Source organism: Acyrthosiphon pisum, chromosome A1 (genome assembly GCF_005508785.2).
Source record: "Acyrthosiphon pisum isolate AL4f chromosome A1, pea_aphid_22Mar2018_4r6ur, whole genome shotgun sequence".
NCBI lineage: Eukaryota > Metazoa > Arthropoda > Insecta > Hemiptera > Aphididae > Acyrthosiphon > Acyrthosiphon pisum.
Window position 1 is genome coordinate 98,550,751 of NC_042494.1, and position 13,349 is coordinate 98,564,099.

A 13,349-nucleotide genomic window follows, 5' to 3' on the forward strand; every position below is an offset into this window, starting at 1 on the left:
ATACAAAACATTAAAACAACTTAAAAAATAGAAATGTAGTTAAGATGAACTTAACAGAACTCAGAAATGATAAATTGGTAATACATTTATAGTTAGTATGTAGTATTTAAAAAATATTCATTTATTATTATCATTATACAATTTTAACGTCAATGGAATTAAATGGTTTAACTTCAAAAAATCCAATATAATTAAATGTCCTCAAAATGCGCGCCCCCCCTCAGAAAATGTCTGGATCCGCCCCTGGCAAGACCGCAGAACTAATGAATTTACTTTCAATAAACAACTTTTTGCTTTTAATCAAAACATAATTATTAATAAACTAGTCATTAATCGTAATTTTAATAATGATAATATACTAGCTGAACCCGTGCATTTTGTTGCCCATTAAGTGTACCAACTATATGTGACTCAAACTTTGTTCAATTTGTTATTTAATATTCGGTGTATGGTTTCAAAATTAATCTTAACTTTTCCGTTGCCCAGAATAAAAATTCTGATTCGCAGCAGTACATTATCAGGTAGGCAATCTACCTGTGGTAGATTGAGGACCCCGTGCTGTATGTACGTTAGTGTATGATTTAACTCTAAAGTATCAAAGTTATACCAAGTTTGTCGTATTCTACCTATGATGGATTGATTTAATCAATTAATACAAAATCCTAACCTAACCTAACCGTACTAAAATCAGATGAATAAACGCAAACGCATACAAAAAATTCATTCAAATCGGTCTAACCATTTAGGAGGAGTTTAGTCACAACACACGTACAGTAGAATTATTGCCCTTAGCAACACATTCTGCGATTCATTTTTATATTATACGAAATCAACAAACATGTCCGATTAACCAATAGCAACCAATATAATATAATGCACTGTTGTATTTTTAACATACAGATTTGAGATTTCCTACCTTTACGGTGGATTTTCCTAAAATTTTATTTCGTAAAAACCTTCTCCTGGCAGTTACGAACACCTTAAAAAAAATTTGAGCCAAATCGGACCAGCCGTTCTCGATTGATGAATTGTTATACATTTTTGTCTCCATTTTTATATATATAGATTACTTATCTGTATATTTTATTTAGTACTTGTTATTGCTTCCCTACCAAATAAACGTAACAAGTTAGCTTACGTTAGCAGTCTATAATCTAAAATGTTGATATTCATTATCAATATTTCTCTGTATCTTGATATCTTACGTCTAAGTTAGTCTAGGTATGTGATCTATTAATGGGAGAAGGGTAAATACTTCTTAAAGTATATTTACATTGTAATTTATTATATTATAATCATGTTATTATGTTATCGGTTTGTCACTAAACGTTTGTGTAATTTAAAGTGCAAATCAAGTCTCACAATAAATTTTTATTAAGTTATTGAAGAATATTATTAAAAATTAATTTTAATAAGTTTTTACCACAATATTTAATACTGGGATTCAATTTTTACAACAGACATATAGTTTAAACTTTGATATAATGTGTGACATTTAAGGAATTTAAGAAAATTACTCTATTTCTGGTCAGGTGGCACTGCTGGGAGCCTTCCTATTCTTATTAATGTTATTTTATGTCACCACACTTACTTATTATACCTTGTCTGTTGTATAGATTGTAAATATACTATTTAAAATAAATTAAAAAAAAATTGCTTGAATAGATAAATAAAATAAATAAAAATTGTCTTATTTTTAACTACGTCAATACAAAAAAACAATATATTATTATTTACTTTTAATACAGTATATAAAAAATATATAGTATAAGAGACAGTCACCTGGTGATTATATATATTTTGTAGAGCATTGTGGCGGGGCGATTACATCAAGTATATTTTATTTTAAATAAGTATTGATTAAATCTACTATTTATACTAAACAATAAAATATACATAAATTGTAAAATATTTTAAACATTTTAACAATTCCCAACCATTTATTTTGACCCATGTAACTAAAAAAAAGTATTGATTATAATTAGCACATATTTACATAGTACAAAATTTAAAAGAATTTCTTTTTCAGAGTGAAGATGAAGCATTAGCTAGAGCCTTAGCTGAGTCTGAACGTTTGACCAAGGAAAATACTACTAATTCTCAAGCAAGATGTTCTGTTGCATAAATTGTTTATCATTGTTAAAACAGGCACAAAATGTATCATGTTTTATTAATATTTTTAAGAGATTATTTTACATTCCAAACATTTATTTTATGTACTAAGATGAAATATTTTATTTATATGTTAACTGTGATTGTGTATTTTAAGCAATACCGTTAAAAATTGACCCACTATATAAAATTAAATAACCAGAACTCTGAGGTAAAAAAAAAACTATCCGTCCTTGTTGGTGTTCATATTTGAATTTTAAATTTAAATTTATACCATACATTAACATGAATAAACTTGTTATTTTATTTATGTTTACAAATTTCAATAATTATAAATGTAATTTGATTCTACACAATGTTTTAATCTAGTGGATCTACATATTATATGGATTTTTTTCACAAATAATAAATTGGTATTTAAATTGCATTTATAATAAATATTTATTGTATATTAGGCAAACTGTTAACAGAATCATGAAGTTTTTAATTTAACAAAACTTTCTTCCCTCTGAATAAAATAAAACAGAATTGCTTTAGGTATATATTTTTAAAAAGAATACAATATTAGCTTGTGTCGAGTGGAGCCATTCTAAATGAATACTTATCATCAAGATGGTATACCAAGTTGGCTGAATTGTAATGATACAAAACTGTTTTTGTTTCATTGTTTAATAATGGTCTTAGTGAAGAAAAAATGAATTATTAATAAACATAGTAAATTATTTACAATTTTGAACGATTAGAACTCGTTGCCTAATATAAGAACTTTCTTAAATATTTCATATTTTTTTTTAACTAATCTCAGCTTCAAGACTCCGATTATCCCAAAAATAAAATGTTTATAGATATGAACATATTTGTGGCACATGAACTTTTATTAAAGCTGATTTCAGTGTTTTAGCCTATGTCCTAGAAAATATTAGACCTCTTTGATCTAGAGTAAATAACATAATATTATATTGGTTCTTTAAGAGGACGTCAGTACATCACACCCTCATGTTGTCTCCGTCTTACAAATGTAAAACATAGAATAAAATCTATTTTGTGCGGGTCAACTTTTTTTCTCGCATCATATTGTAGAACTACCAAATTTTCAAAACACGTAAAGAAGAACTTAATCTGTGGAACAGCATGCTTTTTTTTAATAGCACTCCAATCATTTTTTATAAGCAAATGAAAAAAACAAAATGTTTAGAAGCAAGTAAGTTTTATTTTATTTATGTTATCTAAAATATAGGTATGCTGTTGCATAGATAAAGTCCTTCTTTACGTGTTGTGAAAATTTGGTAGTCGTAGTTCTACAACAAATATAGTGCGAGTAAAGTTGTTCCACGCAAAACAGTTTTTGTTATGTTGTACATGTATAAGATGGATACAACACATGTGGGTGTGACGTCCTCTTAAGAGGATGTCAGCACGCTATTTGTTTTCCCTCTCTGGCCCACACTTAGCATAGACAAAACGCATTAATGCAGAATCATTTTTTCTGTTTCAAAGTAATCTTAGATTAAAATCACCGATTACAAAAAAAGTAGAGAATAATATTTTTGAAGGAATGACATATTGATTTTATATTTTATTGTTATTTAACTTTATATTCGACTTAAAAAAAAAAAAACAAAAAAATGTTGTACATTTAAATGATGTTTAAATTGTTTTGAGACAATATTTAAATAAATCGATATGACATTCCCTCGCATGTTCCAATATTCGTTATTAGTAAGAAAATAATGTTAAGTAGAAATCAATTTAATATTAGTTCATTATTTTAGATACAAAAAAAAATGAAATAATAGTGCCAATAACAATTAATTCTAAAAAAGAAAAGAATTTAAATATAGTAGGTAATGATAATTGATAAGGATATTAAATATTATTTAATCATTATGAGTGACTTGGCATAATAATTAAGTACACATTTGTGAGAAGTTTTTTAACTTAAAATTATTTGTATTCTGCTGAGTTTTATAAATTAACATGTTTACTGCGAATGACGCCAAATAGTTACATACATAGTTTCCATATGCTGAAAACGCCAATTGGCGTCATGTTCCTATTCAATTCACTACAATTTGGTCAGTGTAAGATAAAACTTTTTGTTTTTTGCCAGCGTCTTCTATAAGCATAATAATAATATTATTTTATGAGCAAGTGCAAGCCGTACACTGATATTTTAATTTTTAAAATTTTAGGTAATTTTTTTTTTAAAACTCCAATTTGTTCAACTTTACAACAAAGTATACATAAATTCATTAATATGATATGCAGCAAACGTGTTAAAAATGTATGTTATTTTTATTGAATTAATTTCCGAACTATATTATTTTATAAAAGAATTATTAAAAAGGTAGATAAGTGGATGTCGCTCTGTACAAGTGGGTTACTCTAATGGATGGTGTTCAATTTTAATTCAATGATATGATATCATTGTATAAGAAAAATGGTTCTGAGCGAAAACGATCAGTCAGTCTATGATATTACTAAGTATATTTGATAATATTATTGTGAATAAAGTAATTTATATATAACCTATTTACGTTAAATTTTTTAAATTTTTAATCCTTAGCTTTAAAAGTTGAACATTTTATACATTTTTAACTAAAAAAAATTATTAAATTTTTAATTTGATATATTTTGTTGAAATTCGAACTTTAAATGCTTATAAGAAAAAATATTGCCTATGTAATTTTAATATTTTTCAACTACTATTGTAACAATATATCAGGAGCCTTGCATTAAATTTTCACGTTTTTATCCAACAAATAAAATTTTATTGACACTTCCAGAAAAAAAAACTAAAATAATTTAAAACTGACAGTGTCCGTAAACAGCTCAAAAAAAGTCAAAATATTTTCAAAATGTTATGGTGTATAGAAAATGAAAATATAAACATTCAGTAAAATTTGCATGTATCTACAGTCATTTGTTTTTTAATTACAACAAAATAAGAAAATTGTTACATGAGAAATCGAGTGGATATTAAATGATGTAAAAATATGAATTTCAAACAATCATAAATTGACTTTCTTGTGTACATATTTTTTTTGATAAAGGTAGACAGACTTATGAATAATCTTGTATTACATTTTCAAATCTTACATTTAAAAAGAAAATTTTTTATGAATTCACAACTCAAAATAATTTGCTAATTTACGTGATTTTTCCGTATTTTGTCAAGATTTGAACTTTAGATGCTTATAAAAAAAAAAAAAAAACTCTAAGGATTTTTAATATTTTTCAAATGTCATTGTAACAATATAGTAGAAGCCTTGTATTAAATTTTCAAGCTTTTTCACCCAACAAATAAAATTTTATTCACATTCATAGAAAAAGACTAATAAAATTGGAAATTGAAAATGTTCCTAATAAGTTCATAACAAATCAAAATATTTTGAAAATTTTATCGTGTATAGAAAATGCAAATATAAACGACTTGTGAAAATGTCATATATTTATACGTTCATTTGTTTTAGAGTTACGCCAAAAACCAATATCGATTTTGTGGTAAGCAGATTTTACCTAAAAATTCCCGTTTTTTCTAAATGTTTATGTTGTTTTTCCCGAAGCTTTTAAAACTATTGGGAATTTTAAATGTTGACCTCCCCAATGCACTAACAATATTCACTTTCCCATCGAAGAAGATACTGTTGAAGAAAATCGAAGCAGATCATTATAAAATCAATACATTCATCGTTCCACTTAAAATCTTAAATAATAATTTAAAAACTAGGGACAAAACGACCTTGAATTTCATTTTTTAATGAAGACTTAATGTACATTTACCTTTTCAACTATATATCAGTATTATGTACATTAATTGTATATTTATGTGTTCATTGAATATTATAAAATTCATACTCGAAGATATAATATATATTTAAGATGGTTTATAGATGTTTCCAGTTAATGGCAGCAACAATAGCAACAGATAACACTTGTTTCATCAACAATTTTTTTTTTTTTAAATAATGTTAAATTGGTATTGCTTTCAAAGACAAAATGGACAGTTAATTGTTAAAACTTATTACTAGCAGTCAACTGATAATCACTTACGCTCTTTTTGTAAGTAACTTTGTATTTTAATTGAGAATGTACTTTATATAAATTCTTGAAATTTAAAAGGTTAACTTTTGATACTTCAATTGTTTAATAAATAAAACAAGATTACAAAGATGTCAACCACATATATTTTACCTAAATTTATTGTGTTCGTTATAAAATGTCCAATTAAGGTTTATACATTTTTTTTTCAATTATTAACATAGACTAATATGCTCTATTAAAATAAAATATAATAATAATTGTAATTCATGATAAATGTACAAGACAAGTATAATATTTACAGAACTCGTTGATATTTTTTTTTAAAGTAAAAACAAAAATTACATTTTGCAACTACATATTAACACATAATGTCTATACTTAAGAGTTTATTCCTATAAAATAAATATTGTTATTAAAATATTTCATTTTTTTTGTTTTTTATTTTTGGCTTTTAATTGTACTGTTGTAAAATGTATAGACAAATGTATTATATAGGTAAATACAAATAAAATAATAATTCATTAAAAAAAGGAAAGAAAAAATAATGCAAATCTGGGCTCTTCATTAATATGCTAATAAAGATTAAAGTAATTAAAAATTATAGCAATGTTGAGTAGATACTAATCTTTTTTAATAGTTTGTGGAGCTTCTGCAAGACCTTTGACCTAAAAAAAAAAATGGGTGTTAAAAATTTAACAAATTTATTAATAAGGTTTCTTAATAATACATTTAAATAAACTATTGTTTTCACTTTTAATTTATATTAAATTAAAACAGAAGTATATACCTGATTAGATTTTTTTAATTAAAATATTTATTATATTCATGGTTTATAACAGAAATGGTTCCGAGGTTTGATAGGAAGGTCACACACAATTTGTTTTATTTTTAAAATGTAAAATACGACAGTGTTATTTAATTTGTGAATTTATACATACAAATATAGGAGAAGAAATAACATTATTAAGAAGTGTATTAAAAAAACTAGTTAGAACTTTTTCTATAGACTATAATGAAATAGGAAAGGAACAGGAGTTGAGCTTAAGTTGAATTTTAGGAAATGGGTACCTAGTTAAGAAAACAAAAATTACTATCAACCAAAAAGGTTAAAAAGGAGAGATACAACATTTTTCATATTTAAGTTTTTCGTCTATTTTCACAATATGTTGCTCTTTTTTACTAACGCATAACATATCAAATACTACACTCAGAATAATCCATTTATAATATAAGTGTAAATTCAATGTAGGTATTATAAAATTTAAAGTTGTTTTTTATCCTGGGCTCCTCATAGGCTTTTAAATATTTATATTTTAAAGTAAGTTGAGAGGATTTTAAAATGTTCAAAATTAAACAATTCTTAATACTTTTCAACATAATTGATAAAAGCAAAATGAAAATACCTCGGAAAATCGGGAAGTTTTACAAACTCAGTTTTAGACAAGATGAATATGGTTTTTTTTTTGTAATTAAAAATTAAAATATGAATAACCGTTCAAAATATAATATATGGTGCCTCATAAGTTGTTTTTAAATCAAATATAAAAATATTGGAAGGGAAAATTTTTTATGGGGATTTGAAGTTTAATGTTAAGGAAATTTAATATTTATTTAATACCTAGATAAATAAATAATAGTATCCCAATTTCCAATGGGGTAAGAGTACAGTTGGTAAATAATCAATTTTAAACCATTTATACCATTAACTTAATCACTCTATTCTATATTATGTATTGACTATACTATGTCGCAAAAGAGAACTATTGCTTTTTGCACATCATTAACGATATAATTCACGCGTCAAGAACCACGTGATCACACTAACACTGGGTCCTTGGTGAGATTTCCGGGGAACTGACAAAAATCAATCAGCTTACTGATTATTTTCTCTTCAGACAGAGTATAGATATTAATTCAAGTAGTTAATAATATCATATATTATTGTATATAAATATTTAATAATATAATATATTTAATATGTTTAGCAAAAATTAATTTAATCTACTAATGGTATTAAAAGATGAAAGAAATGGCTTATAGTAGTATAAATGTAATAAATAAATATTAAAAAATATCTTTAGAAATAGTTATTGACAAACCATCTATGCTTAGAATCATTTTCTGTATACAATTATTAGTACCTATCCTTTATCTCGACTAGCGCCTGTCACTTATCTGTTATCACGACTACCACCCGATGCCGCAAATGGTTAAAACGTCATCAGCTGATTTTCATGGTATCAAAGTTTATAATCGGTTAACTGACGATCAAAATTATTTTTATTATTTTAGTTTATTTTTTAGTAGGTATTCATTAAAATTATGAATCTCTTCGAATTTATCCTTGAGTAAAAACTACGCCCATGAATTCTTTCAAGAATAAGGTTTACTCCTAAGGCATGATAAATTCAAAAACAGTTTATTAAAAAAGATTTTAATAAAAAAAAACTGTATATTTGGAAAGTTTCTTACACAAAAAGGATATTTTATTTTATTTATTGGGCTGTCAGTCGCGACATCAGGCGGTAGTTGAGATAATGGAATTAAGAATCTCAGTAATCAAGATAATGGATAAGTAATCGTTACTTCCTGTTGTACGAGACTACAGCCCATGACTACTTACTTCCATTATCGCTACTACCAAAACAGCTGAACAATATCATTTTTTTTTTTTTTATATATTTTGAATGCGGCCATCCCCATAATTATTTATTATTTTATTTGTGGATTTACCATTTTTGTTCATGTTCAAGTTAGACGACAACGACGATAATATTATTCTTTGTAGGTATTGTTATTTATTAATATATAATCGTTTTCAATGGTCGTAAAATATATTAATATTATAAATTTGAATGTGGCCATCCCCACAATACCTACTGACATGTTAAAAATAATATCAAAGAATTAAATAATATTAATACAAATAAGGTAGTGTGTGGTAATAGGAATGTCAATGTGTGCAAATTTAGGTAGCCTTAGATAACAGGATTGTGATGTTTCACAATACAATCGCGGTAGTCGTGATAACGGAGGTAGTCTTGGGTGATAGTCGCGATAATAGACTTAGTCTCGTATAACAGGAAAGTACCAGGTAATGGTAATACAATGGTTCATCACTGAATTTAAATTTAACACATCCGTGTCTAAGTCAATGACAAGGTACACTTAAAACCTACTAAACAGCATAGTGACATCTCTGATTTAGTCAAAATTATTCATAAAAATATTGATTTAGATTAAATATAAAATTGAAATAATATTATTAAGTACCTATTATAATTTAAATACTTTTTCGGCTTAATTACATTTAGGTACCTACTGACAAAATTATATAAGTAGGTATTTAAGAGGTTACATGCAATGATAATTAATTAGCTATTTAATAATAATTATTCTGAAATTTATTGCTACAAACTTTCTCTTTTTATAATGAAATGAAATTATATGAACAAATTTTAATTCACCTTCAAACGATCAGCAGTCTTTAGAAAAGCTGGCAGTTGTTCCTGGCTTATGTTGACTTCTCCTGCGTACATAAATTCAAGTATTGACTGCAAATGGCTGAACGGTACATCTTTAAGTATTATGATGGGATGTTTTGACGGGTTTTCCTAAATATGATTTTAAAACAAGTGTAAATTATTCAATTTATAAACTATAAATGTAAAAATAGGTACCTACCTATACTAAAATTATACTTTAAAAATTGTTATTATATTTTGTCTATTAAAAATTAGTCAACTTAAACATAAATTTGAATACTTTACGGTTCATAAAATCATGTTTTATAAAGAAAATGATTTATAAACAATTTTTGTTTCGTTTAATAGATATTGGGTTACCATGAAAAGGTACCTACTAACTAGATTTAAAATTTGAGTTATTTTGATGTTTTTCCACAATTATTATAACTACTTGAAAGGATAAAACAGTTAAAAATCTAGATATCACAATTATCAACAAGGAATTCCATAGGTATAAATTATTAATTAACTAAGCATAAATTATTTATAAAAGTATAGGTGGGGCGCGATAATATAGGTAATCTAAGATAAAAATAAAACTGATATTAACAGAAAACCATAGGTAGGTATATCTTATCTTAGAACTCTTAAGACTTCAGTTTCTCACGACTCTGTTTAAGATAATTTGTAAAGAACTGTACAAAATCATCATAATATGGAACGCATAATGAACAATGTTGACGTTTATATCTATCGTACCCTATCAAACAATTCAATCTCAAACCATTAGAATATTAAGGATCCAGGACTAAGATGGACATCATTAAACCATAATAACATAATTGAATTGGGTTCTATCAATACTGATTCTCTGTAAGAATCGGGCGAATCTTTGCCTGATACAACGGGACTTACCTCTAACAATGCTTTGAAATAAGGGCTGCAGGCTGATAACACCATTTTGTGTGCCTTACACGTTTGTCCTTCGCAAGCAAGTGTCACGTCCGTGAAGCTCTTCTCGTTCCTCAGGTGTTTGAAGGACGACACCATATTGCTCTGGTAGTCGTTCCATTTCAGGAAATATTGCTGTTGATCGGCCATTACTACACTGGAAAACAATCAATCGCCGATAGTTAGCGTAATAATATCATTACGGTCGTGGGTCGCTCATTCCGCGACATTGTAATAGGTATTGTGCGCCATTATTATAATTACCTTGTTGCGGTTCGAATCGCTGACAAAGCGGACGGCGGCGCGCAGTGGTCAAAGGATCCGCGAGCACGACAACAACTGATCGTCTGATTCTCGCCGTTTGTCGCCGAACGTCACTCGATGCACCAGAACATGTACGAACTACGAACTTGAACTTGAATAATGGACGACTCGAGATAACGCAATATCCAAATCCGTCGGGGGCGCGCGCGACTGTGACGACGTTGGACTCGGACGTGTCTCGTCTACGGCGGTGATAAAACCGTGTCAGAAACACATAATAATAATAATAATAGTAATAATATTACATATATAAATATATTATTATGTATAATAAAATATCGGAGAGATAAACAAAACGCGAAAAACGTTGACCCGACGTGTTGACGTGCGTTACGGTGTTGGTGCGTGCGGGTGCGCGTGAACGACGGCGCGTGTTTGCGGGTGCGCGCGCTTTATTTTCTGCATTGGACGACGTAGGCGGCGTATAAATTGTAGAGGGACATCTGTTGTCGATGACGGGGAAAACGTAGCGGCATCGCCGAGCCGGTCGAAGGCGCCGGCCGCCGCAAGTAGCCGTCGCGGCGCGTACGGAGCTTACCTGTCGTTGGTAGTTCGTTACAGCGCGGCGACGTGCGAAATCGTGATGACTGCTTACACGCTTGTCGTTGAGGGGCTGCACTGAGGGCCGGGCGGCCGACTCAAAATTTGAGTAATTGTGTACTCGCTTGCCTGAACACCAAGCATTCGGCGGGGGTGTCTTCATTCAATCACTCGGAATTGCCGAGTTTGTTAAAATAAAAAAATATGACCAGTATAGCTCAATAGCTCAGTTTCCGGCGGAACGAGATTCGTTTGATTTCAACAGTTTTCGGGGACTTTCGGTTTTTCCCGAAGAAAATTGCTTTATTGTCATCGTGTTGGCGACACTGCGGTTTTTATCACCGCTGTCTGATTTCCTTTTTCAAATTTTTACAATTTTGTTATTGTACCATACGTCCATACGTAGTAGCTTGACAAGGTTTAACTTGTTCATTGTCAGTTGTCATACATTGTCTATTGATACATTTAAGTTTCACGTATAAGCAGGGCCAGTTATAGGCGTATGCGACGTAGGCACAAGCTACGGCGGCAAAATTTATAACTATATAGAGGCGGCATATAAGAAAAAATTAAATATCTTATTTTTCACGTTTATTTTAGATTTTAACAAATTTTAAAGTACAATATACAAACATTGTGTAGATCAATAAAACTTCAAAGTAATAGTCAATAAAAATAATATAGATAATTTTTCCCTGAATTGCGATAACGTCTCAAAGCATGTTGTGCCATTATATTGTATTTTATAATAACTATTGTAATACCTTACAAACAATCTATGTAATATTAATTTAGTAATTTCTTTTTATTATATAATAATTGACAAGTGTAAAGCGTTTTTAATTTTTTTGCTCCTACATATGACATTTATCTATATAAGTTAAAATAAAATAAGAGGCGGCAATTTTGATCTGCCTACATATAAAAAATTGCTTGCGCCGGCCCTGCGTATAAGCTAAGTTCATATTTGCATTTTTTCCGTGTCAGACTACCGTCAGTGACGTACCGACAAATTTGGAAGTTTGGTTCATCTATCTATATATATATTATAAACGAATGTGTGTGTGTGTGTGTGTGTTTGTGCGTGTCCATATTACCATTGCAACCAATTATATATTATTTTGAGATTTTCGTCGGTGTGTCTCCGTATTACCATGGCAACCAACTATATATTATTTTGAAATTTCCGATGGAATGTTTTGTATATAAATGGTTGCCATGGTCAGTGACGTAGCCAGGGGGGATTTTGGGTGTTTAACCCCCCCACCCCCCATTGATATTTTCCCTCCTAATAAATATATTGTTTATAGCCTATAGGGTTCGGGACTGCTTGCAAGTTATAAATTTGTCTTATGAAATGGCGAAATTAAATACAAAGTTTGAATTTGCATATTTGTGTATTTTTTAACTTAAATGTACAAACAATTGTCGGGAAAAATTATATCTGGATAACATTGAAAAATATCTTTAAAAATATTATATTTGGTTTGGTACAATAGGGGATCATTTTGAGATTTGGGGAGGCCGAAGCCTTTTATAATACCTTACTATTATAAAATTGAATAAGCTTAAAAAAATTAAGTTAATGTTTGGGAGGGGCGGAGGGCTGTTAAAGTCAGTGCTCGAATTGGGGGGGGGGGGGTGCGCAGGGGGACGGAGCTCTTCTACTATTTTTATTTTTTTTTTGCGTGCCCCGACTATTTTTTTTTTACTTGGATGGGGGGACGGACCAAACTAATGCCCAAAATAATTTTTACTAAAATTTGGAGTGGATTTAAAGTGTTTTATCAACGATAAACCTAATGAATAGGTACCTAGTAATTTTACATTTTTTAATATAAAAATATTTTTCATCCTATCTATTGTTTTGACTAGTAATGTTTAACCTTTTTGACTCGTGATCCACTGTTT

At 28.6% G+C, this 13,349-nt stretch overlaps 2 protein-coding genes across 4 annotated transcripts in view; one reads left to right on the top strand and one right to left on the bottom strand.

Annotated features, from left to right (window-relative positions):
• LOC100167631 (AN1-type zinc finger protein 2B-like) overlaps positions 1 to 2,540 on the top strand; it is a 5,544-nt gene extending 3,004 nt beyond the window's left edge. Inside the window, exon 6 of one of the 2 annotated variants that reach the window (XM_008181703.3) lies at positions 2,030 to 2,540. In XM_008181703.3, the coding sequence (XP_008179925.1) occupies positions 2,030 to 2,125 (96 nt within the window). In that variant the 3' untranslated portion in view covers positions 2,126 to 2,540. 2 annotated transcript variants of the gene reach the window in all.
• A 3,736-nt stretch (positions 2,541 to 6,276) lies between these two features.
• Positions 6,277 to 11,372, bottom strand: LOC100162950 (longitudinals lacking protein-like). Of its 2 annotated transcripts, none has more exons than XM_008181702.3 (4): positions 10,839 to 11,372; positions 10,539 to 10,731; positions 9,624 to 9,770; positions 6,277 to 6,821 (listed from the first exon to the last, which is right to left on the bottom strand). In XM_008181702.3, exons 2-4 carry the CDS (start codon positions 10,722 to 10,724, stop codon positions 6,777 to 6,779), a joined length of 378 nt encoding a protein of 125 aa, XP_008179924.1. In that variant the 5' UTR covers positions 10,725 to 10,731; positions 10,839 to 11,372; the 3' UTR covers positions 6,277 to 6,776.
• Between the last annotated feature and the right edge of the window lie 1,977 nt (positions 11,373 to 13,349).

Excerpts from the sequence above, each read along its gene's own strand:
- LOC100162950 (XM_008181702.3), bottom strand. The coding sequence starts at position 10,724 with ATGGCCGATCAACAGCAATATTTCCTGAAATGGAACGACTACCAGAGC. Across the intron at positions 9,771-10,538 it reads ATTTCAAAGCATTGTTAGAG|GAAAACCCGTCAAAACATCC; the intron begins GTAAGTCCCGTT and ends AATCATATTTAG. Across the intron at positions 6,822-9,623 it reads AGACTGCTGATCGTTTGAAG|GTCAAAGGTCTTGCAGAAGC; the intron begins GTGAATTAAAAT and ends TTTTTTTTTTAG.